Genomic DNA, 27,941 nt, shown 5'->3' with positions numbered 1-27,941 from the left:
AGAATAGTTCACTAATGGAAACGGTACTTAACTCTCAGGAGATTTCCTGGAAGGATGGATGGGCCTCCTTCTTACTTTGGCCTTTTGTACCCAATGCATGTAAGAATCCATCCCTATAGTATTTGTTTAGAATGCCTCCCCCATTGCTTCCCAATATCAAAGATAATCAGTTAACCAAACTATAAGTATTTCTTTTCCATTGTCCAGGTCCTCCTGTTTCCATAAAGGCTATTCATCAACTCTTTGAGAGACATAGTGGACTTCTGACTTTTCCACCATCATCCTAGCCACCTCTGAGCCTTGTTGTAGTGATACTACTTGGCTGAAAAGGGTAGCTAAAGACAACACAATCAATTTGAAAAACACTTACATGATTTTTCCACTCTTACACCTGAGAGGTTAGGTGGCATTTTACCATGCATTCAGCAGGCCCATGTCGAAAAGCTAGAAGCCAGAGATGACAATGCCAAACAGAGACCATCCTGAAATTATGGACCCATTAAAATTGAGGTTTCCACAGACCTGAGCCCTTTCCATTGCCTATCCACCATATTGAGTATTACGTATCTTGTAGTCGACTATGGGATCATAATTCAATGCCCAACAGCCTCAGACTTGGAACTGGGAACATCAGAAGGTAAATATTGGAGAAGGGAGAGCTAATGGGACTACAGAGCAGCAATCCAAGACCCCTGTTGACCTTTGCTCACAGATGCCTACTTTGTCTGGTTCTTTTGGATGAAGAGAGAATGTGGGATTTTAGCTTTTGAAGAAGGGACATAAACTTTACAATTTGATATTCCCCCTGTATCTGAGTTCCTCTATTGCCAAGTACAAGGAAATTTCATTGAAAAAAAATCTGATCTTAAAACAGAGCTTTTTTGAAAGCACATATCTCAATATATTGAAACAATGACTCCTCTCAAGGTATGTGCCCACTAAAAAACATAACCCAACATGCAGAAAATTAAATGTGCAGGAGAATGATTTTGTCCTCTGAAAACCAGAGCAACCTGGGGAATTGGACTATATGTTATATGAATGGACACCAGAAGTAGATTTACATTGGAGAACAATCTACCACATGCAAGGATCCTAGAGCTCTAGGTCTTAACGAAGATGAGCTATCCATGTTTAGGCCCTATGAATCTCTCCCCATCCTAAGCACTTGACATGTAGTGAAGCAGAGAGAACTCTCCAGCTTTGGAAGGAGAAGGTGACAAAGGGAACCCCTGGGTCAAAAGAGAGAATCCCACTTTTTTTTCTAATTAAAACTCCCTTGTTCATGGCAATAGGGAATCTCAAGTACAGGGGGAATATCAAATTTTACAGGCACCTCAGAAACGGGTCTAAATGGGGCAAGCTGGTAAACCAGTGCACCATGGTAGTTCCCAGTGACATCATCAGTAGTCACATCCCTGGACAATCTCTTGTATCCAGGAGAACCCTTGACTCTTCTGTGATGTCACCATTGTTGTGGTGACACCAAAGGCCTGTAGTGTATTCCTTCAGAACCAATTGGTTTCACAGGCAAACATGTTGTCCATGCAGCTCACGCTATTTTGGAGGGAAAATACAATACACACAGAGACCAGACTTTGGAGGAATGAGGCCGGCCTTCTGTCATCTTGGGAAGTGGGAAGAAAGAAATGGTCCTGGAGAAGGCACAATATTTCCTGCGCAAAGGTTGGGGAGCTACATTGAGGATGTGGGCTTGAGCTGGTCCTTTCAGGAATAGGGCTTATGATTTGGATCCTCAAAATTCTTCAATCGCAGACCCAGAAACAAGAATTTATGATGATTAGTTTGCCAAGAGCCAGGAATTGGGAAACCTGTACTTGCTTTGTTAAGAAATTTTAATATCATCCCAAGTGGCAAAAATATGCCCAGAGGAAGCTCTGTGAGGATAACAGAGTGTTGCTCTCAGGATAGAGTGTTGAAGCACTTCATCCTGTTAGAGTTTCCAGTAGGTTATATGAGGATGTGATGGCAAGTACAGAGTGGGATATTCCCCTGCTCATGAATCAAGGTCTCTGACACTCTGGCATTGAACACACAAGATGTGGACTGATTCACAGTCTGAGGTTAGTGTAGTAATGTGGGAGCTCTCATCATGCATTTTAAGAAGCATGGACAGGTGTTGGCTTATGGGAGATGTTAGGTGTTAATGTTTATGGTCAAACTTTTTTATGCTAAGTAGAACAGACTGCATTGTCAGATAAGAGCTGACAATGCCCTCCAATTATTCTTGCATGGGAGAGCTTATGCATTTCAGGGCGAGGGAAATTGCAATAGGGAGGGAAGAATATGCTTAATGATGGTTTCTGGGAACAGGGATCTAGCTAAGGAGCCCAGCCTGAAGATAGCTTTCCTGCTCTTTCAGGGATTCTCTGTGACTCTAGATTTTCCTCTTCCTCAGACTTCTGTGTGCAACAAAGCATGGTGTCTCCATTCCGTGCCCTATTATCTCTACAAGTTTACTAGTGTTTATCAACTGTTGGAAAGGCATCACCACAAACCTCCACCATCAATAAGCAGGGGCAGAGAATGAAGAGGATGGAGAAGCTCAGAAGGGATCTCCAGAAGATCAAAAATGAGAGAGACAAACTCCAGGGTATCCTACTCAATTACACTAACAAGGATTTGAACAACAGGGAGTCATTATGCCCAGTTCTTTGCTGACTGTCTTCAGCCCTCTCTGTTAACCGCAGATTCCCTCATATCACAGGAGGCTACAACACCAGGCGGTCCACATATCCAAATTCATTTTGCTGATTGGAATTTCGACACAGAACTTCAAGTTCAGATAGGAATGATATGGGTCTTAGGCACTTTTGATTCCTCCAAAAGGAAATCAGAGCCTGTGGTATGAATCTCAGTCTGGGGATAAGGGTAGTAGTGTGTGAGCCCTAATTCTGCATTGTAAAAATCCTATAAAGGTGTTGGTTTGTGGGAGATACAAGGTCCTCTCTGTTTATGACCAATCATGATTGCAGTTTACATGGAGGTAAGTTGGGTCCAACTAGTCCAGTCAACAGGTGGAGGAGCCTGGTCGCACATACTGCCTCTCACGATGACTGGATTGGCTGTAGTTCATCAATGCTTTTCTCAAATTTTGTTCATTATACTCTTAGATAATGTGTGTTTATTTGGAATTCTGATTGTGTTTAGTTATGTGGTGTGTGTGTGTGTTTGTGTGTGTGTGTATGTTCCACGTAAAATCTAGAGTGACTGTGTAGTATGCTGGGGCCTGAGATTTTGCTTGACACAGTTTCCAGGCAATAATAATGAAGATGCCAGGGAGCCTCACTTTGAGCAGCACAGCACATGACCTCTGTGCTCACCTTAGATGCACACTGGAAACTCCTGGTGTATGTTATAAAGGCTTTCACCTGAGGATACTGATTATGTCCTTTGAGAATTTATGTAAGCAATAGAACCAAGGATTGACAATTCCTTGTCTACAAACAGATGTCCCATCACAGGTCTATAAGGATGACAAACAGAAATCACCTGTGGAATAGGAACACTCTGGCCGTACAGTCTTATTCTGACAAAGGCTCCAGAATTCAAGATTATGAACCATAAAACTAGAGCAAATCTGTGTGCAGAACACTATTGGCTCATCAAGCCTGGGACGCACCAGGGCATACAGTAGGCACATATTTGTTGTAAGGAATCCCTACAGGAATGAGAAGACAGGATGAAGACTCCAAGATCATCCCTCTAAAAAGAAGAGCTGAGAATGTTAACTCATCACCTAATTTGTAGAAAAGTCTGTGCTTTCCCTTTTAACTTCCAGCTATGCATGTGTTTAAAAAGAGAATGAGAAAAGGCACAATAGGGAAATCCCAGAGTCTTCAAGAAAACACCATTCTCTTCAATCACAGGAGAGTGGGCTAGGAACACCCCCACCTGCACAACTCTTCCAGGGAAAACAGAGGCTTTAGAATCTAAAGCACAGACTCACATTTAACCTCTGTGAGAGAGGCATTCTAAGTCAGATCATACTAGTCCACAGATACTAAATGATACAATCAGAAAACCTTTTGAGATGCAATCGCCCTCCACCCTACTACCTACTCCCCCTCCCTTTCTTTCCTCAGACAGGGTCTTTTGTAGCTCAGGAGGGTCTTGAACTCTGGATCTTCCTGGTTCAGTGTTCCCAGTACCCAGCCTTGAAAGACATTTTTCAAACAATGTTTAACACTAGGTGTCAGACTCTAAACTTCTGAACTTCTAAGACTATCAGAAGCCAATTTACAACTATATAAAAAAGGCACCACTGTGGGTGTGATTGGCCAACACATTTTTGCACATTTCTGCATTTTCTTAAACTTTATTTACATTATGCTCCACCCTTAAAGTTTCCTTCTATTATCTGCAAGCTGTATAACTATCTCACTCTGTCTCTCAAAAATTCCCCCCACGGACGGGAAAAGTTAATTAAGGGCTGGAGGGACATTTCTGGGGTTGTCTGGTTTTGTCCCTAAAAGACACCCAATATCCCTGGACCCCTTGGAGCAGGAAGAAAGAAAGCTCTTCAGAATAGCTTGGCTGCCTGGAAGCCACCGCAGGTCAACTTTTCTGCACTGTCTAGCAGGGTCACCGGTTTTATCTGGGGAAACTCAACTCTTAACTTTAGTTGGGCCACCAGCTGCCCCTTGCCCAGCACCTTCCTGGACCCCATGGCCAGGGCTCTCAGCTCACCTGACCACACTGGGATGCTTGAATTCTCCAGGTGCCTCAGCACTGCCACCTCGCGGATGGTGGACAGCCGCATGCCCTCCTCACTTGTCTGCCCTCACATGTGCTTCAGATTCAAGAAGTGGCCACCTTTCTTCAGGTCGCGGGCCTTGAACACCTTCCCATAGGCGCCTTAGCAGATCTCTGTCATGCACTCATACTGCTGATAGGCGCGGCTCAGGCTGTCCTTCTCCATGCTGGCCGCAGGCTGCAGGTGGGGCACAGTGGAACCGGGGTGCGCACTTGCTGCCTTACAGGCCTCGGAGAGGTATGGAGTTGGACTTGAGGCCGCCAGGCTAGAAGGAAGGACCTCTGATGCAGCCTCCATGAAACTCCACCTAGCCAAGTCATAAGGGCGCCCTGTGCCATCACTGCAGGAGAGCTCCGACCCCTCCTCTTCCCCCTCCTCAGTGATTACAGAGTCTGCCCACAATCTCTGCACCTAGGAGGAGGAGACAGGAGGACAAGGAGAAAGTGTGATCAGACTGCCTGGGAGACTTCCACCGGGTTCCACCAGCTCCCCCCCCCCGCCCCGCCCTGGCTGTCTAATCAGGCTGGGTTTCTCAGAAAAAAACAAAACAAACAAACAAAAACAAAACAAAAAACAAAAACAAACAAACAAACAAAAAGTTACTTTTCTTCCCCAGCAGGGCTCCTGCAGTAAAAGATTGCTGGGGCCCCTCAGGGATAAGCACCGAGCGAAGCAGTAGGACCAGATGGGGCGTGCCTAGCAGCCCAGAGTGTGTCTGGAGCGCGGGGGAGGGGAGGAGCCAGGCTCAATATTTATACCTATATCATTGTTCTCCGCTGCCCTCCCTGACTATGGGGTCCTAATCCTGCGGGGTACGGAGTGACCTGGGGGAATTCGGAAGTTGGAGTGAAAGCACCAGCTGTTCACCCTTTTGGGGCTGCAGAATGGAGTTGGGGCTCCTAGGACCCTGTAACCCAATGCTGTGAGTAGTGACTTCGCGAGTAGGGGTGGTCAGACATCTGCTTGGAGATTGCTTCCTTTCTTTCTACTTTCAGTTTTTCTACAGGCAGACATTAGAAAGGGACTCGCTCTCACAAATGAACTTTGGAGTATGGCAAGCTTAGTGGGAGACGAAATTCTGTCTCCGACTGGGAGGACCTCCCTGGTGGATACTCAATGAGGACAGACCATCTGGTAGGGGAGGGCTGGGGCTACTAGAGGTGGGAGAGTGAGGGGTCCTGGAAGGGGAGAAGTGTCGTGCCCCCCACACCCACCTCCACCCCCGCACACACACTAAGATCCCAAGGGTGTAGGAAAGGCAGGTCCATCACACTTTCACCCATCCTGTCCTGAAAAAGTAACTTCGGGACTTTTCTAGCTAACTGGGACTGGTCCTTAAGTTTTCAACCCGTGCACAAGCAACCGCCTTATGATGGTGGGGGTGGGGGGCAGTAAACATAGGTCGCCCAGGTGTGAGAAGGGGCAGCGCTTGTGTCACTACTTCTGAGAGTCACAACTCTAAAGCTCTAAAGCTTCTTAGGAAATAAATATTCATTTGGGGTTCATAAGAAATCAGGAAACCCAGAGCTATCTGCCTCACATTTCCTTGAAATACAGCATTGGTGATAACTGTAAAGCAGAAATACTGACTTTCCAGAAAAAGACTTTCCAACTACCCATGTTGAGATTTCCCAGACATGTTGAGACATGGCTTTCTTTTAAGGTAATATTAATGTGACTACACATTTGGAGCCTTTTGGGTTTTATTTGTTTGAATTTGGAGCGTTGCTATTTTTTTTTTATTATAAGTATGTTTTGCCTGCTGCAACCCTCACCTGGTACCAGAAAACCGGCAAAAAGCAAGTGAGCCAGGCGCACGGGGCAGGACCCCACGGGTGCCCAGAGGGGGTTCTAGAAATCCCACCAGGACCACATCTGTGCACCAAATGCATGCAATTCCTCCAGAAGCCAGAAGAGGGCATTATGTTCAACCCAGAGAAGCATTAATAGGATTGTTAGCTGCCCTCTGGGTCCTCTGTTGGATAGACAAATGCTCTTAATGGAGGAGACTTCTTTCCTGTATCTACACTATATTTCTTCTTTGTCCTTCAAGATTGTGTGGTTTTCAAATGAACAAGATCATCCAAAATCAAAGATAGAAGTTTATGGAGACCTATAGGTTCAGGTGCTTGAAGATGGAATGCTAATTTTCCTAGGTTACCTGACACCCATCCAGAGCTCTTGTGGGTTCAATATAATGCCATAGAATGGTCAAGGTTGAAGCAGATCTGTCACCTCTCATGTAGGATAACACTGAAGACTAGGCATGAAATGCCTAATCGATGAAATGCAGAATTGAGAAGTTCCTCAGTGAGTAGAAGTGGACGAAGGAATAAAAATTTAAGGCCAGCTAACCAGTGTTGGGATGAAACTTCAAACTATCCTGCATGGATGGATCCTGAAATAGAGGTCACATGCCAATGGTGGAGAGCATGTCTGTGCAAGGCTAGGAAGGGAGAGCGATGGCTGATATTGATCTTAACCACACTAGATCTCAGAGTTTATTGAGGAAGTACTTTTTCCAGTGGATGCTTCATGCTTGTGAAGGTCTCCTGGAACAGATCTCATTTCTGAGACTGTGAGTCAGAGACTTAATGTGTGAAGGAATTAATCCCCTGGATCCCCAACCTGATGCTGTCAAACCAGGGCTTTTAAGTAGAAGCCTGAGAAGGATTGAGGGATGTGTTAAGTTGCTCACTGTCTTTGGACACCTTCTCTTTCTAAGCTGACTGTGACACAGAAAGGGACATCTGTAAACACACAGGAAACCAATCATTATCACGTGATACGGCTTTTCTTGTCCATCTTTTAATTCTCTGGTGAGTCCTGAGCCTTATTTACTTGTAAGTCTTCAGTGTAGTGCTTGGCTGTTTTGGTAAATGCTACCTGTCAGGTACCTTACCTGATATCTAGTAATGCTATTTGTACAGGTAGATAACAGCTTGACATCAGTATTTAAACCACTAAACTGTCCCAAGTATGCAGAGTGGACTGAGACACTTCCTTTTCTCTTTCAGATAGATATTCCTAGTCTTTAAAGCATTCTGTCAGCCATTTTCAAGGACCAATCTTGTAGCAGCCAAACTGACTATAGAGTCTCAAATTGCCACTTGCCTTGTAGCTGTTGTAACAGATGAATAAAGTTACAGGGCTGGAATGTAACTCAGGGAGCATGGACATTTATTAGGTTCAATCATAGCACTGGGAGGTCAAAGAGAAGGAAAAAGTACCCCATCTCATTCAGACTTGTTGGAGACAAAAAAAACTGTGAGGCTACATGGAGGCTTTTAAAGTCTGCCACCTTCCTCATAGATCCCTCCCAGACTCCAATTATTGCCCTTAATTGAGTAGATATGGGGAAAGTTTTCATAGTTGTGTTATAACCCCGAATGTAAATAGGAATACACAGATTATTAAATTCTGTGTCTGTGATGACTGGCTGATGAGATGGCTCAGTGGATAAAGGTAATGTGACCAAGCATAGAGACCTGAGTTCCTTCCCTGTGACCCACATCATAGGAGAGAAAAAACTCCATAAATTGTCCTCTGACTTTCATGTAGGTGGGGGTGCCAGGTCTCATCAGCTAAAGTTTCCCACTGCTCACTTACACTGAGAACTCTCCATCTGATACACTCATGTAATTATATGACTCTGTGCTCCATTTCAGAGATTCAGTACTTTTTTAGTTAGAGAAACCAAGGAGGCCAGCATCAGACCAACAACTGAAATGCAGGTTAGGGATTATGGATATAGGGAATTTGTAACTGAGGTGTGAACCTCATGTGTCCCAAACTGCTCTAAATGGTTTTCAATACATGTGTGGCCAACTGTAGTAGATGCTGTTGTTTCACTGCTGTTTCTTTGTTGCTATAGTTTTGTTTTATTGTCTACCTCTGATTACTTCAAAGAGACAAAAAAACTGTGATGAAATTTGCACTAATCCCTGTGACTGTTGAAGCCTCACTAGATGTCAGAGTCAGCTTGAGTGAGGATGATTTGCCTGGATGATGCACAGCTGCTCCGGGTCGCCTGTACTGCCATATGCTAATATCTTCCTCTGACAAAATAACAGTTATCAGTGACACAGAGTGAAATGATTAACAGTGCTAGCACTCCTAGGTTTAAGCAGACACCAGTAGCAAAGTACAAAGACCCAAAGATGGAAGCATATGCCCAGGCTTACAACAGTAGGCTTTGAAACGATTAAATTGACCTGGGAGTAGACAGTGGAATGTGAGGTGCAGGCAGAGGCCTAGTACAGAGTGTCTGACAGTTTTCCAGGTAGAAGGTATTCCCACTACTAGAAGGTCTTTGGATCTGTGGTCTAGGCAGCATAAGGAGAGTGATGAAAGTCACTGTCTTGTGAATTTGCTGCTGAGACAATTGCTTTCTCTTCTGAATATACACAGTGGAGTTGGCTCAAGGTTAAGAAGAAATAGCCATTGCTGTAGTTCATTGCTCTGAAGAACATTCTCCTTCTCTTTTCAGCCCACATAGATTAATCATGTACCACCTTGTTCCCTGGACACTCACATGACAGGGATGTGGTCCTACTTTCCTGTTATGTGTACCAGAAGATCACTTTACAATGGCCCAATGATCTAGTTCAATCTTACAAGACATAACAATCTAACCTAGTATGGTGGCACTTGCCTTTAATGCCAGGAAAGGTACAGGCAGACAGAATGCTATGAAATCAATGCAGTCTAAACAGTTTGTGGAGATTATGTTTTTTATACGGGATCAAGTCAAATAAGTTTCTGAGGTTTGGAGGTTTTAGGCTTACCAGTTAAGGGGACTTTGTACTTGTAGGAAGGGATAATGCAAATATTCACAGATAAATTGTGGAACCCAGGCCTTCTTTCAGCTCCAAGGCAAGTGCATCCAGAGGACTAATGAATTATCTGCTTTGGGGATTCTGCCTAGCCTAACAGAAGAGTGCTAAACATAGTTATTATAAGGAAATACTCCCACCAGTTCATATATAGTAAGATGCAGGGCCCACATTTGGATGGGTTTTTTGGCACCATATATTTCCATTCATGATGTGGGTACATGGTGTCAGGAGACACAGAAGAAGGCCTTATATCCCTTGAAAATGAAGTTACTGACATCTCACAACATTGCTTGTAATCCCAGCACTTGGGAGAGGAGGTCAGAATCAGTTCAGGAGCATCCTTGACTACATAAGAAATTTTAAGTCACCTTTATTACTCTAAGAACTTCATTGAGTTCCCATCTGTTGCTATGTATTGTAATGCTAAATTCTGTTCTTAGGAAGGTCTGGAACTAGGAGAGAATTCTCCTATCAAATGATTTTGTTGTGCAAATATTGTTGCTTAATTTAAAACCATTGGTTAAATAAAACTGACTACTGGTATTTAATGCAGGCAGTAGACATATGTGAGTTTTTAGTTATCTGGTTGTGGGTGGAGAACTGAAAGATAAGAGGAGAAATTAGAAGAAAAGAGAAAAGGTACCATGGAGGAGAGGTACCCTGTGTGCATATGGAGGAGAAACAGCAAGTATTTGGGGTGCACCACTGGGGAGGTAGCCAGGTGAGCTGGTAGAAAAGCAGATTAGGGGTGACCAAACCCACAGTAATTGTCTCTGTTTTTGTTTTTTTAACAGGGGGTTTCTCTGAATATCCCTGGCTGTCCTGGAACTCACTTTGTAGATCAGGTTGGCCTCAAACTCAGAAATCCTGCCTCTGCCTTGCAAGTGCTGGGAGTAAAAGTGTGCACCACCACCTCACAGTAATTGTCAGAGTCAAATGATGTAAGCATAGTCTGAGTCATTTGTTTGGAAGCAAGTCCAGATGAGCTTAAATTGTTTCTACTGAAACTTTGTATCAAAAAAGAAGGTGATAGGGAAGGAGTAGAGCATTGCCTGGAGGGGAAGGGAGAGAAGATCATGAAGAAAATGATCAAAGACATACTTGAACAGAAAGTCTCCAAGAGCCAGTGGGTGTGCATTTTTTCGTTGAATTATTTATTTATTTCCATCTGATCACAGTCCCTCCTTCTCTTCCCAGTCAGAATCAATGTCCCAATCCCCCCCACACACACAATTCCCTATCCCCTTCTCCCCAGAGTAAGTGACCATCCTTTTTTCCCCTGTAACAACTCACCGGGCACATCAAGTTGCATCAGGAATAAGTGCATCCTCTCTCACTGAGCCCAGACAGGGAAGCCCAGCTAGGGAAAAGAGATCTAAAGTCAGGTAACAGAGTCTAAATCCGAGGCAGCAACCACTCCAGTTATTAGTCGCCCACATGAAGACCAAGCTACATATCTGTTTCATTTATGAAAGGGTCCTAGTTCAAACCCCTACATGGTGTTGGCTCATAGTTCAGTCTCTGTGAACCCCTAAGGGTTCAAATTAGTTGACTCTGTAGGTCCTCTTGTGGCTTCCTAACCCTTCTGGCTACTACAACCCTTCTACCAACACTTCCACATGAATCTCAGACCACAGCCTAATGTTTACCTGTGGGTCTCTGCATTTTTACATTTAAAGGGTGATGGAGATAGCATGCAACTAGAGGGACTGCCCACAACAGGTCTCAATGGAAACCTCTCAGCAGCCTGCAGCAGCTACTTGTAAAAAAGGATGGTGTCTGTGGTCTTGAGAAGCAGGAGACACATTCCTCCTGGGTACCTGCCATTTGAAATAAGGGACTGCCTGTTGTAGGCTGAGATAGAAACATCTCAATTGCCTGTGGAAGCTCTTCATACTAAAATGTAATTCCGCTTTATCTTAACCTTAGTCCTATACAATCACTGTATAGAATTCATAACTGCTTTTCAGCTGGCCTAGATGTATATAATTATTCTATTATATCTGAATTTCCTGTTTCTTTTTTCTTCTTCCCTAGTGTAGTCTGTGAAACTCGATGTTTCTTGATGTAATGATTCTTAAACTATGAAAAAATTGAGATATAAGCGCTCAGTACAGCACAGATCAAAATGTCCCAGGTGTATGCTGTGTGTTCTCATCTTGGAAACTGTGTAATAACTGAGTAATGGTAGTTCGAGATTAATGCATAACTTTCAAAGACATTTTGAAGAAATTATTAGAAAATGAAATAGAGACAATATTTGGACCTGAGAAATGTAAAAGTTATTGATGTTCTGAAATTAGTTTCACACAACATTTGAGAGTAGTCCTGAATAATAAAGTATGAAATATGTCATATGCTATATGTCAGTCAAACTAAGTCAAAACACTGGGACTCTTTACAAGGATTATTGTGTGCAATGTACAGAATCAGAAAGCTAGGAGAAGTACTCAGTTAAGGGTTAAGTACCTCTGACCCATTCAGTGCTTTGGTAGAGGATTTCCCATGAGAGCCCTAACAAGCAAAGCAGGGGTTGGATCTCCAGTACACACCAGCTACTCAAATGGATACCATGTTTCCTATTATAAAGAAATGGAGGACTCCATTCAGGCACCATCTGGGAAGGCTCTTTCTCATTTTCCAAGCCACTGCAATTGCAGGATTTTAACTTGGCACCAGCTCCATTATCTTATGCAAGTATTCTCTGCATTGCCCACTTTCCTGTGGTAGTGTCAGTGATGGGCTCTGCACTATGATTTGTCCCTGTTACCTGGTGTTGCTGCTCCCAAAACCTGCTTCTCTTATCACAAGAGAAACTTCAAATCACATTCTAAACTGCTTTGGCTCTGAAAGGAAATGGGTGCTTCTACTTTTTTACAACAAAGTAAACATATCTCAAGAACCACTTTCTATAGGTATGATCCATTCCACTAATATAGCACACAAAGAAGGACAAAAGTGCATATCAGGGGATGGAGAGATAGCTCTTCATTTGAGAATATGTTTCTCAAAATACCCACATGTCATCTAACTGTCCTTTGTCATTTTAGTTCCAGGTGAAACCCAATAACTTCTTCTGGCCTTTTGGAATGGCATGCAAAAGTTGCACAGACCTACAAAAGGCAAATCATGCATAAATATAAAATAATTCCAAATAACAAGCAGAATCACCACGGGGGGGTGGTGAAGAATGAGAAAACTCATAGAGCATATGGGCCTGGATTTTGTCTCAGCTTTTAAAAACATTTGTATACTGAATACTGAACTACACACTGTGTTTGTGTTAAAAACGCAAAAGGAACCAAATGTATTGTCAAGCACAAAATTCACTCTCATAACAAAGAAAAACAACAAAATAACCAAAAAATGATAAATCCCTACTCGAAAGGTCCTAAATATGAATATCTCTAGTAGTAGTTACCACTGGTAGAACATTTGAAGGAAAGCAGAAGCATACATATCTGTGTTTTCTGAGAGCTTTTATATTCCCTTAGAATATGTTTTTATTTCCTGAAAGACATTTCAGAAATACTGATATATTTCCCATTAATTTGTTCAACACTATCATCCACAGTATTTTAGCAGCAGATAAATATTTGACATGCAAGGATACAGCATGGATAATTTTTCCATCTTGTAGTTGGAATTCACAGAGTTGGACACACTAGACACACTGAATGTACAATCTATTCCTTTTGTAGCTCAATCTGGCTGGGAAGTCATTATGGAACCCAAGCCCCTTAAGTATATCCATCTGTGTCTGATAGGTGTGAGATTTCAGTAGGATGATACCACATCTGAATAAAGAAGTTTCTTAAGAGTGAAGAGTTGGAGATCACTGTTTTATTCTTAGAATATATCCAATTTACTCAATAGAAACTAAAAGTGGGCAGTCAATATGTACAGTGTATAGCCTTATCAAAATATTAAATCAATTACAAAACAAAACAACAGCAAAGAAACAAACAAAAAACCTTCTAATGAAACAAAAGAAAACCAAATAACAAAAGCAATCAAAGCTCAAACCAAAATCTAAAAACAATAATTGTGGTAAAGAGCCTTCTTTGGCTGTTATTTTGCTGCACAGACTTACAGCCCATGACTGTCCTTGGCAACACAGTAGAAAATAAGTTACTTCTGGTAACAATCTTTACAAGAGAAAATTAAGTAGGTCTCCTTTTTTGGAATATGGGTTTGAAGAATAAGGACACCCAACACTAAGCAGAAAACATGTTACAGACTTTGGCTCAAAGACTTTGCGATTTTGTAGAATGATTTTTTAATTTTCCTTGATGACCTATCAGGACAAGAAAAATTTACACTCTCAGAATCTTCCTGTTTTCCCAGCAGCTCTTGATGTGTCTCAGCACATGTCTGAATCCCTCTACATGCTCACTCTTGCTGAGCCAGAACCCAGATGAAATTAATAGCTATTCATTGCAAGGAAACAAAAGTAAAGGAAGAAAGAAAATGCAACAGATGATAGCCATGATTACTGGAGATGAGATGAAATATTTGTTTTGCACACGCAGAGATGCCCCTATAGAAGTTATCTTCAAAGGAGACCTTGTCCTAGTCTGTTCCATGTTCCAGGTTCTGCTGGAGTATTTCACATCAAGTGTAGGAAGGAACAACGGCCTGATTACAATTTGTCAATTCAGCTCTCCATCCCACACTAGATCTATTAAGCTGGATAATATATTATGACCTATCGTTAGCTGAGGTCATTCCCTGCATCCCCATCATTGGCTGATGTCATTCCCTGCATCCCCATCATTGGCTGATGTCATTCCCTGCATCCCCATCATTGGCTGAGGTCATTCCCTGCATCCTCAAGTGTCATAGAGCACCTGGACTTGGAATTATTTCTCAGCTTTTAAAAACTGCTAGAAACTGAGCTGTGAACTACACATTGTACTGGAGTTTAAAAGAAAAACACTATATTACTCCAATAGTCCAGGTATAATATATTGAATACTAACATTGTAGGAATGCCCAAATCTGAGTTCAAGAGAGATGTGAACAACCTAGAAAATCATGTGGATGCCATATGGGGAACCTGCCTAGAATTGATTCGAAGATTATGATTATTTCTCTAGTGCAGGATCCTGACAGGGTACCACTCATCAACCCCTATATCTGGAAATAACCAGAGAAAACATATCACATGAAATCCACAGGCACTGCATGGGTCCTATAATCAGCAAGAATGTGTTAACTGAAAATATTTCTAACACTAGGAACTGAATTTAAAAAGTGATGGTCATGAAGGAACATAACAACACACCTGTACATCTGAGACTATTGTAGAGCACTCTGTCAAATATGCTAATTATTTGTGTTCACACAACACAAGCACAGTATACCTCAGTAACCAGTTTAGTGTTGTTTCCTTGGTAATGCTATTATAAAAATCTTCCAGGATATTTTGGAGTCATAAAAAACAAGTCTTGAATGGGATAGGTACATAATGAGCAAAGCATATAGACAGCTCAGTCAGTGATAAGCTTTCCCCTCATAAACACAGACTCAGAATCAGGGTTCTTGGCATAGTATCCAATCTGTCTTAGCAAGTTCCAAAAGGTATGTAGAGTAGGCTTGTCTGCCAGCAAAGGATCACATGGTGGTATTGGACTAGCCTCTCCTTCACTGTTTCAGTCTTTTCCCAAAGAAAACAGTTCCTTCCATTAGAGGCTCCCTTTGTCATTGCCTAACTGACTAGGTGTCCAAAGGTATGATCCCAGAAAAATAGGAAGTCACTATAAATAGGAACAAATGGAACAATTTTCTCCCAATAATGTGACTGTGTCAGGGATATTTTGAGTAAGATGCGGCTAACTTGTTGAAGGGCAAATACTTGCATGGATTATCGAACACTGAGTAATAGTTCATGAAAGGGCTGCATCACATAGTACAATTTCACTCTTTAGCTGATGGACATCAGGATATCATCTTCTTCTGGACTACTCGAGGACCAGTACAGACCTCATGTGCCCTAGAGACTCTCTGGATATCGACTCCTTGTTCTGCAATCAGTGGGTCAAAGGGGACTTCTTTTCTACTTTCTGAACCTCACTTCTCAAACACCTACCTGATTTTATACTACCAGACCTGTCTGAAGGTCCTCATTTCTCCCAACCCCCATTGAGGCTGATTTTAACACTGAGAAAATGAGTTTGAATAACAGCAATTGCAGAATGCTACACAGATAACATAGTGTGAGTTCTTTAGATTATCATGACCCTCAAGGGGCTCCTGAAACACCCCTGTTTTGCACCACAGCTATGGGAATTCTGCTGGATGCATGTACAGCCACATGCAACTCAATCTCTCAATGATTAGAATCCAAGACATATGATAAGGCAACGTTTTACTGAGTATAGGTAGCTGGATAGGCAATGGTAGCAGGCAATGACGAAAAGAATCTGGAATGCTGAGAATACACAGTGAGACACCTAAAATTCCAGTGGCCCTTCATGATTCTTCCAGAGCAGAAAAGGGACATAACACATGGATGTTATACACCAACGTCCTCCTCAACACTATGTACCATATTCTGATGATTTTTTCCAAAGGATTTCAATGAGGATCAGTAGTATTGCCCCTAGCCAGTTGAGAGTCTGACTTTACATGAGTTTTTGTGTCCTTTTTTTTTTTTTTTTTCTGGGAAGCTAGGTAGAGTTGCACACTAATTTGACTGCCGTATTTGATTTTTTATGCGTGCAGTGTAATCTCAGGGGCTTTTCATCATGCTTGGCCTCTAGAACAGACATGGTTACAAGTCTACACAAACATATATACACACACAAACACAGCTGTATATTCAAGCATCCATACCACAAACACTTGCAAAGGCATTTTGCCTTACACAAACACACAACTTAGAATAAACACTCTGAGTCATAGCTGGTACACAAACACACACACATACACACACACAGACACACCAACACACACACCACATACCACACAAAGACTGACACAAACACACATACAACAATGAAATTCTTGCTCTTATCTAGCATATTTTCTATTGTATGAGCATGTAGTGGGACCTATGATGTGCACAAGGCTCTTAGACTTAAGGGGGCTTTGCAGCCCTGACCTGTACTTATCTCCTCCTCAGGAATATTTTATATGCAAATACTTGCTGTCCTACCAGGAAATTATAAGCTCTACACAGATATCCTGGACAACACAGCACTAAATTGCCAAGAAAGAGCTTTCTACCTATAGCCTCCACTAAGCCCGTTTTGACACATCAAGGCCCTCTCACTAAACCTACACTGAGTCCTTTTTAGCATCTGAGGAAGACTGTGACTTTTGGACATTACTCAGGATCTTTTCAACACATTACTTATTATATTATATTAAATCATCCTCAAAATTAGTCAGGAGAATTCTAGTTAAATGACCTGCTGTGACATTTCTGAAATGCAGCACTCTGCACAACTCTGATTGAGAATCTATCCTGAAACAAAGCCATGCCCAAAATATAGTTAGCAAAACAATGTCAGCAGAGTGAGCACTGTAGGCTTCTATGTATGCCCATGGTTAAGCCAATAAGACAAGCCAGAATAGCCCAGGCAATAACTCGAAGCAGGAAAAATTATAAATGTTATACTAATTTTAAAAATAGTGTTATTGTTTAATGAATTGTTGATATAAATAAGAGACAATCTCCACCTGGTAGTGGACAGGAAATGAAAACTCTACTGGACATCAAACAACAGGAAGTATCAGGTTTATTGAGAGACGTAGGCCCAAAGAACCAAGTTAGAGAATGACTACACAAAATCAGATGTCCTTAACTGGCCTTACAAAATACCCACAAAGGTACAGATTGGCATAAGCATCCATAATCACACACACACACACACACACACACACACACACACACACACACACACACATACACACACACACATACACACACACACACACACACACACACACACACACACCCATAAAATCATAAGGGAGCAAAAAACAATGAAGAATCTGTCATGCTAGTGGAACAAAAATTTAGACAATGCAGAGCAGATGTTTCAACTGAGAAACACATCTCTGGTATTCTTACTGGGGAAATAGAAAGATCTAGACTACATTCTTCTTGGTCAGAATGAGGAGCATATAGAGTGAAATTTTTTCATGAAGTCTCAAAACTCTCACACAAAGTGAGATTGTGAGAAGCCTTTCCTACATCCCTGCTCATCAAGCCAGCTCCAGACCACAAGGCCCAGGAACTCCAACTCCAACAGCACTCAAAGAAAATAGGACTGACAAGCTGCTACTCAGGCTCACTCAGTGTGAATCAAGATCTACAGGGGAAAGGGTAGGGGTGGGGGGCAAAAAATTCCAAAAGGCAACAATGAAATCCACTTATTTCTCAATCCCACTAAGCTCTCATCCTTCCAAACTACTTCCTACCTGAAATCTACATGCTCCCCACAAAACTTTTGAAGGCCTTTACATCTTCCTGCAAAGCACTCTACTATTCTAAAGAAGGGCTCCAACACAGCACCCTTCAAACTCAATGTCATATAGAGTTGTGATGTGTAATCAACTTATCTCCCCCAGTGAACTGCAGATTCTAGTAGAACAGAAAAATTTACTTCTCAAACTAACAGTTTCTTGATAAAGGCTACCTCCACAAAAAGCCTTGTAGATGATCCCATAAATAAACAGTTGGAGAAGACATAGGCAAGTGCCTGGTAAGTTGGTGGACTGTTACATTGGACTGTCTTTGTTTATAGTGAGCCATGAGGGCAATCTGCCTCTGATACACATCACCCTACCTGCTGCTGCTTGGTACTTGTGACAAAGATGTTCTTGCTGGCCTCATCACAGAACCTTTTTCTTCACCATAGGATGCTTCCTGTTCAGCCTGCCCCTCCAGCAGCTTCCTGTTCTCATTCAGCAACATCCTTACTCTTTCCTTCAATTAATTCAGTCATTCAGGAGGTAACAGTGCCTGAAGCTGATCCACAAACAAAGAAACAAAAAATGGTCATTTCAAGCAATCTTACATTTCTCTGCCACTCTTTTAAGAACTAGGATCCCTACAAGAGTCCTGATCCCTGGACAGCCTCAGACTAGAGTCCACACTATACCCATCAGTACCAAATAGAGGTAGGTCAAATACAGAGATCAGCCACATTTCACAAGACTCAGAGGACTTCAGAAAACCGTATCACCAATATTGTGGTTGTTTATATGTCTGTGTACCATAAAACAATCAGCAGGGAAAGGGCAAAAACACTCTGAGGGAGAAGAGAAGACCCAACATGTATAAACCAAATCGAGGTAGATCAAATGCAGAGATCAGCCACATGCCACAAGACTCAAAGGACTTCGGAAAACCATAACACCAACAGTTTTCCATATACATCACAGAAGAGGAAATGTTCCTCATGGTTGCTTATATGTCTGGGTACCAGAAAATAATCAGCAGGGAAAGGGCAAAAACACTCAGAGGGAGAAGAGAAGACCCAACAGGTATAAACTCTTTCCATTTTTGTCATGGATCCCAGAACTTTGAATCTGCTGTCAGAATCCTAAAGTTTCAGGGTTGCTTGATATTCCCAGCATGGTGGAAATGGTTTCTATGCAGAGGATCCTGAATTTGGAAGAATAAAGTTTGGAGTGTCTTGGACACTCGTCACACTGAAGAAAACTGAGTCCAAGAGGTACAAATCCAAGACCCTTGCCTCAAGGGAGGGCTCCTATTAAGGAACAGATAGTGGGGCTGGAGAGATGGCTCAGAGGTCAAGAGCACTGACTGCTCTCCTGGAGGTCCTGAGTTCAATTCCCAGCAACCACATGGTGGCTCACAACCATCAGTAATGTGATCTGACCTCCTCTTCTGGGGTGTCTGAAGACAGCTACAGTGTACTTACACATATAATAAATAATTTTTTTTAAAAAAAGAAACAGGTAGTATAGAACTAGAGCCCTTATTTTTGTTCAAAGTCCTAGAAGGCCACCAGCATTCCCTGCCTAGTGTTTCTCCTTACTTGTGTCAGGGACTCACCTGCAGGAATAGTTATATTCTATGAGTTCCTTGTACTTCTCTATGATATCACTTATTGACTGGGTCATTTTTTCCATATCCAACATTGTCTTCTCATGTTGTGATTTAATGATGGTGAATTCAATGTTCATCCTGTGGAAGAGCATGGCCCAAAGAGCAAATATCCTCTGAACTAAGCAATCAAGTATCATGTGCAAAAAGGCTGTATCTGGACTACCCAAGCCAATTGTATGCCACATCCTTGTTCCTTCAAAGAAGGTCCTATTAGTACTGAGTAAACTTATTATCTTGCCCAGAGAACAGCAGAGCCTGGGAACCAAATGAAGAGCAATGACCCTCAAGAGCACCTTGGGTGAGACTGAAGTACTATACTAGGTCTGTGAGAAGTTTCTAATAGACCTGTCAAGATATTGAATCCTTTATCCTCAGGCTGGTCCTCTAGTCTTAGAGCTGTGGTGGTTCCCACTATCTAGTGAAAGAAACAGAGAAGTTCTCTCTGGGTCAGCATCTTATATTTACATCACCCCATGCAGTTGAGGTTCTTCTCAAAGCAACACCAAAATTCTGGCTGTTCAAAGCAAGGGTCAAAGTCCTACTCTTTGACTATCCTGGAGTCTAGTTTGAAAAACCCACTGTCATCATGTCTGCTAACATCTTGACAGATGAAGACCCACAGAAGCTCATCAATAATTGTATGAGGAAACAAACATGAAGAAACAGATCGGTCTCAACATATTGGACACCTCCACATCCCATGAAAGATTCTGAGTGAATGTTCTACATGGATGGGAACAACTCAATTAAATATGGAACCAGGTACACAGTCCCTGTGTCCTTCAGGAGATATTGCAGGTGAAAATATTTGGCCCCAAAATATATAGACCAAATCTATGGTGAAAGAAAAGACCTGTCATCACTTACCAGGAATGTCAATATGCTTTACTTAATAAATATGTGGATATTATGATCTATGGAGAAGGAGAGCTCATCACTGCTCACAGAAAGAACATTAAAAACAAAGAGGAATTCTTGGCTCTCCTGGAAACTCTTTGAATTCCTCCATGATACTCTTGGTTTCAAGGCAAAGCACATCAACTTAATGACCCCCTTGTGGTCACAAGTAATCAGGTCACTGAGTTGGCATGCCAAAAATTGTTTGAGATCAGTGTAAACTGTGCATGGTGGCACATGCCTTTAATCCCAGAAATTGAGAGGCATACGCAGGCAGATTTCTAAGTTCGAGGCCAGACTGGTCTACAGAGTGAGTTCCAGGACAGCCAGGCGATACAGAGAAATCTTGTCTCGAATAAACCAATCAAAAAGCAAACAAACAAAAAACAGTGGAATCTACTGACATTCAGTTGACATACTGTGACCCACTGCAGCCTGAGAATCCATTGTATAAACAAGGGGAAATAAGGGATGTAAAAATATCTAAAAGATAGCTGAAGCCAAAATTTGGTGGTGGACACCAGAGGGAATGATCACTCTGCCAGGAAATACTGGTAAGTTTCTGGAAACAAACCTTCAACAGACTACCTGACTGGCATACACACTACTTTCTAAGTTGCTCATAACAAGGTATGTATAACTGGACTTAACAGCATGGCTCAATTCCTCCAAGCAATATGTCATCTTAATAGTAAAATACATGTAAAGACAGATACTTCGGCCAGAAGTGAGAACATATGAGGGGCCAAACAATGGTCAAATGTGGGAAACTGACTGCACTGATGTGTGTTCTGGTGGGGGAGAGTAAGAGTCCATGCTGTTTTTTTTTTTAATGAAACCTTCTATGCGTTTATCCACTAGTCTGAAACTTCTAAAAGAGTAGCTGAGGAGCTCTTCAAGGTACTTGACCAATAATTATACCACACCCTTTGAATTGTGTCAAACTATAGCAGAGCATTCATAGCCAAAAGCTGTCAATAAACAGTGAATGATTTAGGAATAGATGGGAACCTTCATGGTATATGCAGACCTCAGAGTTCTGGTCTCATGAAAGTAAAGAAGAGTTCCTTAACGGAAACACTACAAATCTCTCAGAAGAGTTCAGGGACTGAGCCTCCTTCTTACTTTGGGCCTATTGTACCCAATACAGGGAGGAACTCATCCCTATACTATTCTATTGGAATGCCTGCCCCATAGCTTTGTAGGCTCAGATATCATCAGCTAGTCAAAATATAACTATTTTTTTTTCATTAGCCATATTCTCGAGTTCTCCATAAAGGCTCTTCATTTGACTACCAGAGAGAGAGAGAGTATACTTCTGTCTACCCCACCATCTCCCCAGACACCTTTGGGCCTTGTTGTAGTGATATTCCATAACCGAAGGTGGTAGCCAAAGACAACACAATCAATGTGGAAAGGCTTTGCATGATATCTACACTCTTACACCTGTGAGGTTAGGTGGCATTTTACCATGCACTCAGCACACCCAGGTCAAGAAGGCAGAAGGCACTGATGTCAATGCCAAAGAGAGCCCCTTCTGAAATTATGAATCCATTAAAATGGAGGTTTCACTGGACCTGAGGCCATTCATCCGCTATCCATCCAATTGAGTCTTAGGTATATCATGAATACAGGATCATATTCCAACCCCCAACAGACTCAGGCCTGGAACTGGGAACTTACAAAGGTAGATACTGGAGAAGTGAGAGCTAATGGGACCAGGAAGCAGCCATTCAATGTCCCTCTTGGCCTTTGTTCAGAGATGCCTATTTTGTCTGGTTGTTTTGGAGATAGAGAGAATGTAAGATTTTAGCTCTGGAAGAAGGGACATAAAATTTACAATTTGATGTTGCCCCTGTAGTGACTTCTTCTATTGCCAAGTACATGGGAGTTTTCATTGCAAAGAAAAGGTGTTGTAAATCAGAGATTGTGTGAAATCACATGGATCAATATATTGAAACAGTGTCTCCTCCCAAGGCAGTTGCACTCTAAAACATATAATCCAACTTGTGTAAGAGTAAAGGTGCAAGAGTAGGTTTTTGGCCTCTGGGAAACAGAGACACATGGGTAAATCGACTGTTTGTTCCATGAATGGACCCCAGAAGTAGATTTATATTGGAGAAGAATCTCCCTCATAAAAGGATCCAAACAAAGATGAGCGACCCATTCCAATGCACTAACAAACTCTCCCCATTCAATGCACTGGACTTGTAGTGAAGCAGAGAGAAATCTCTAGCTTTGGAAGGAGAAGTTGCCAAGAGGTATCCCAAGGGGCAAAAGAGAAACTCCAGGAAAGGGCACCTCAGAAACTGGTCAAGATGGGGCAAGCTGGTAAGCCAGTAGGCCATGGAAGTTCCAGATGACATCATCAGTAGTCACTTCCCAGACAATCTCTTGTATCCAAGAGAACCCTAGAATCTTCTGTGATGTCACCACTGTTGTGGTAACCAGAGCAGCTTGTGGGGTATTCCTTCAGATCCTCATGGGTTCCCAAGGAGGCATGTTGTCCATGCTCCTCAGGGTAATTCGGAGAGAGAATAGAATACACTCAGACACCAGAGTAAGGCAGAAAGAGTCCAGCCGCCCGTCAGTGTGGGAAAGGGCAAGAAACAACTGGTCATGGAGATGGCACAGTGAGTCCTGGGCAAGGTTCGGGGAGCTGCCTAGAGTATGTGGGCTTCAGCTGGTCCTTCCAGGAATAGGGATTATGATACTTCAGATTCTTCAATGGTAGAACCAGAGTCAAGAATATCTGATGATTAGTTTTACAGACAGCCTGGTATTCAAAAGCCTGCAGTTTCTTTGCTGAGAGATCTTAATTTCCCCCTGAATGGAAAATTATGCAGAGCAAGCTCTGTGAGAATAGAAAAGTGTTGTTCTCAGGATAGAGTGTTCATGTACTTCATCTTAATAGAGTTTCCTCTAGGTTACATGAGCTTGTGATGCCAAGAATAGAGAGGGCTATTCCCCTGCCTATGAATCAAGGTCTCAGACACTTTGGTATGGAACACACGTGATGTGGACTGATTCATAGTCTGGGGTTCCTGTAGTAGTGTATGAGCTCTCATCATGCATTTGAAGAAGACTAGAAAAATGTTGGCTAGTATGCTAAGAGGTACAGATTTGTTGTCAGATATGAGCTGACAATGCCATCCATTTATTCTTGCCTGGGGCAGCTTATGCATTTCAGGGCTAGGGCGATTACAATAGGAAGTCAGGCATATGTTTAGTGATGGTGGTTGTGAACAGGGACCTAGCTGAGGAGCCCAGCTTGAAGAAACCTATGATGCACTATCAGGGATTCTAGGTGTCTCTAGATTTCCCTCTTCCTCGGGCTTCTGTGTAGGACAAAGCATGGTTTCCCTTTCCCTGCCCTATTATCTCTACAAGGTTACTAGTGTTTTTTCTACCTACAGGGTCTGTTGGGGAGGCATCACCACAAACCCCCACCATCAATGAGCAGGAGAAGAGATGTGAGAGGTTGGAGAAGCTCAAAAGAGAGCTCCAGAACATAAAAAATGCCAGAGAAGAACTTCAGGGAATCTTGGCCAATTACACTAACAAGGATTTAAATGACAGGTAGTCTTTATGCCCAGTTCTCTGATGACTATCTTGGGCCATCCCTGTTAAGCCCAGATTCCCTCATACCACAGGTGGCTACAACTCCAGGCTGTCTGCATATCCAAATTAATTTTGCTGATTGGACTGTCGACACAGAACTTCAAGTTCAGATAGGAGTGAGATGGGGTTACAGGCACTTTTCATTCCTCCAAAAGTAATTCAGAGGCTGTGGCATGAATCACAGTCTGGGGATGAAGGTAGTAATGTGTGAGCTCTCATCCTGCCATTTAAGAAGCTTACACAGGTGTTGGTTTGTGGGAGTTGCTAGGTAAAGTTTGTTTATAGCCAATCCTTTCCATAATTGACCAGGCTATAATTTGGATCCCATTGGTCCTGTCAACAGCTGGAGCGGGGTGTCCCACATATTTTTTCTCAGTATGACTGGATTGGCTGCAGTTCTTCACTGCTTTTCTCAAATTTTGTTCATTATACTCTCAGATAAAGCCAAATCATTTTAATTATTTTGCATTCTGATTGTGTTGTGTGTCTTGTGTGTGTGTGTCTTGTGTCTTGCGTCTGTCTGTGTGTGAGTGTGTGTGTGTGTGTGTTTGTGTAAAAGAGATAGAGAGAGACAGAGAGAGATACTGACAGAGAGACAGAGACTGAGAGAGATACTGTTTGCATGTGAGCTTGTTTGTGCCTTTGTGGATGTGTGTGTTCCTGTGTGTATGTGCTCCTGTGTGTGTGTGTTCCTGTGAGTGCAGCTTAAGATCTAGAGAGTCTGTTTCATGTGATATATCCTTAGGTTTTGCCTGACTCCATTTCCAGGCAATAGCAGTGAGGAAGCCAGGGAGGTTCATTTTGAGTAGCAGAGGACTTGACCTCTGTGCTCACCGTGAATGCACATTGGAATCTCCTGGTGTGTTATATATGATTATGTCCTTTGGGAATTTTTGTAGCAATAGAACCAAGGATTGGGAATTCCTTGTCTAAAACCAGGAGGAGAATCATACAGATTTAACGTGGACCCAGGCCTGTGACACAGATTCCTGGAAAGTTCTGGGAGAGCTAGTCTATTCTTTCAAACCCCTTCAGGGAGCTGAAGCAGATCAGCACCCTGCCTTTTCTTCCCTGGGCTTACTGGCCCAAGCTGAAGAGCAATAATTTTAATAAGCACCAAGTGAAAAAGGTAATAAGGAGCTAGGTCCAGTGGCATATATGGGGTAGGGTAGAGCATGATTCAGCTTGAATTGAAATGATCCTTGTATCCTTAGTTCATGGGACAATTTGTTGCTTGGGCCATGCCCTCCCACAGGATCAACTTTGAGACATATATGCTTGAGATGCAACATGACCAGGTGATGACTGACCTGAAGAAAATGCCCCAGGACATCAGTGAGGCCTTGTCCAAGTGCAAGGAGTTGACTAAAGAAAATCAGTTCTACTGGTGAGTGACTAACAGGGTCATGACCCAAGAAATAGGCCCAGGATATGTCTGACAATCCTTGTCTTTGAACTAACATGGGGCTCAGGTTCTATACTCTTAGTCTCTAAAGAGGAAGCCTGCCTCCTTCAAATGAGGCACTAAGATTTTAACATCTTAGAGTCATTTTGACCAAGTGTGAAGAGTCTGGGAGCCCCTCAAGTCACTGTCCTTTCCAACACAGTATCCTCAAGATTGAAAGGTTTCTACCATGATGGAGATATCAATCAACCTTGGACCTCTTGAGCTCTGAAAGTAGATTCATAGATGGGGTTTCCAGGAGAAACATAGAAAGATAGTGTGATGCTTGGGTCTCTTCACTCCTAGAGAATTTTTCCCTATACCTACAGGTGGTTTTTTAATACCACAGACTCATAAGCACATATAGACACCATGTTCTTTTCTGAGAGATACATGAGTCCCTGTTGGTGTCAGGGTTTTCAAAAGTATCTTGGGTCTTCTGGAAAGTGGCAGTCCTCTGGATTTGATCTCCCTTTATGGCCAATCTGGATAATTGTCTGGGGCTGTCTGGGGATCAGGGCCCATGATGAAGGAATGGTGCTTGGAGGAATGGGAGGAAGATGGATGGATGCTGCCTGTAATCACCATGTTTTGTTTGTGTCTCAGCTTCAGGAACTGCCACCTCCTGATTGAATCTAAGCTCATCCAGCACAAAGTCAGGATGTTGAGGAGTGAGAACAGACAGCTGGTATGGGATCAGACTGCATTGGAAGAATGCAACATAGCAACAAAAATACTATGTAAAGAAGGCAGCCAGAAGATCAAAGACCACTATACTAAGCAGCAGCAGGTAGGATGAATGAAGCATCATGGGCAGAATGCCCTAATGTGTAATCATAAAGACAGTCAAGCCTGATGGTATTTATGGTATTAAAAAACCACCTGTAGGTATGTAACCATCCTGGACCTTATCCAGGCTCTCTCCTATGTCTCATCCAGTTTTACACTTCTGTGATCATTTCCAAGACTTTCTGTGGAGTTACCCTCTTTTGGAGAAATTGGATTTCTGCCATGCCCTCTCCTCCCCATCCCAGTTGGCCACCTCTAGCTTGCCACTCTAGGCAGAGGAGATCCTGGACCCCTGACAGAAACCCCTAGAGGCTCTATGGTATGGAGAGGTGACTCAGGATGCCATTTCCTGAATTATCTAGGAACCAGGCCCTCTGCTTTGCTCTATGGCAACTCATCCAGAGGGGTCTGGGCCTGTCCTCTCCTAGGACAGAAGGGCAGGCTCCAATTTTATTGTGTATGTGTACGTGTGTATGGGTGTGCCTGTATGTCATGGCTTGGCTGAAAAGATGCAGTGTCCTTTCGATGTCTCCAAGATGAAGTACTAGTACAGGATGGCAGTATCTAAGGAGCCATACACATAGCAGGGCTATTGGTTTTTGGTTTTGCTTTTGTTTTTTCCTTCATGAGTATCCACTTTAGAGTTCAATGCTTACCCTTGGGAAGAATTGCATGAAGCACACTCTTGCTGATTACAGTATCTTTTCAGTGTGCATGGATTTCCTGTGAGATGGTTTCTCTGGGGATTCCCAGATATAGGGGTTCACAAGGAGAGCCAAGGAAGGATTCTTCACTCCAGAAATAATAAGAGCCTTCACTTCAAAGTTTGCTAGGCTCCTTAGAAGGCCTCTGTTCAATGTTAGATTCAGACACTGATACACACTTATTTTTCAATATAAACATTTAGACTATTGGAGAAATGTGGTGTTTTACTTTAACTCCAGCACAGTGTGTAGTTCACAATTCAGTGTCAAGCAATTTTTTACATTTGAGAAAAACATCCAGGCCCAGGTTCTCTCTGCCCCTTCTCCTATGGGGATACAGGAAAGATCTCAAATGAAAGGTCATACTAGATTATCCTGATGAGTAAAGCTGGTGTTTCTTGGATCACTGACATGGCAAGATCTCACCAGGCTTTTTTCTCTTCCTCCCATAGGTCTGAAATATTCTGCAGAAGCTCAAACAGATCAGAGACCAGGTCAAGATCTTGCTCCGACATAACTGTTCACCAGGAGCACTGGATGTGCAAAGCAAATTAACCACCATTGCATCTAATCCTTGTAACCATGGCAATCTTGGGCTGCATTTTCTTCTTTTTTAGTTTGCTATGGGTAATGAGGCCTTTATTTTTTCTAGCCTCTCATCCAGCAAAACTGCCTGTTTGGAAGGCTTCAGAGAAGTACTGAGATACATCAAGATCTGCTGGGCATCCAGCAGGACTCTGACAATGCCAATTTTGGAAGGTCCTGTTGGGTCATCAAGATATAA

The 27,941-nt window shown here is 42.5% G+C and overlaps 2 protein-coding genes across 2 annotated transcripts in view; one reads left to right on the top strand and one right to left on the bottom strand.

Annotated features, from left to right (window-relative positions):
• The window catches only part of LOC147001755 (uncharacterized), a 347,644-nt gene that overhangs the window by 81,609 nt on the left and 238,094 nt on the right, over positions 1-27,941 (bottom strand). The gene's annotated exons all lie outside the window — the stretch shown is intronic.
• Positions 1,537-27,941, top strand: LOC147001763 (disks large homolog 5-like). Its single transcript, XM_085829006.1, has 7 exons — positions 1,537-1,635; positions 19,945-20,000; positions 23,120-23,232; positions 24,016-24,178; positions 25,476-25,607; positions 26,271-26,454; positions 27,810-27,941. Exons 1-7 carry the CDS (start codon positions 1,537-1,539, stop codon positions 27,939-27,941), a joined length of 879 nt encoding a protein of 292 aa, XP_085685132.1.

This window comes from Mus caroli, unplaced genomic scaffold (genome assembly GCF_978045245.1).
Source record: "Mus caroli unplaced genomic scaffold, Mus_caroli_1 scaffold_12, whole genome shotgun sequence".
Taxonomy (NCBI): Eukaryota; Metazoa; Chordata; class Mammalia; order Rodentia; family Muridae; genus Mus; species Mus caroli.
This window is presented reverse-complemented; position numbering and strand designations above follow the sequence as displayed.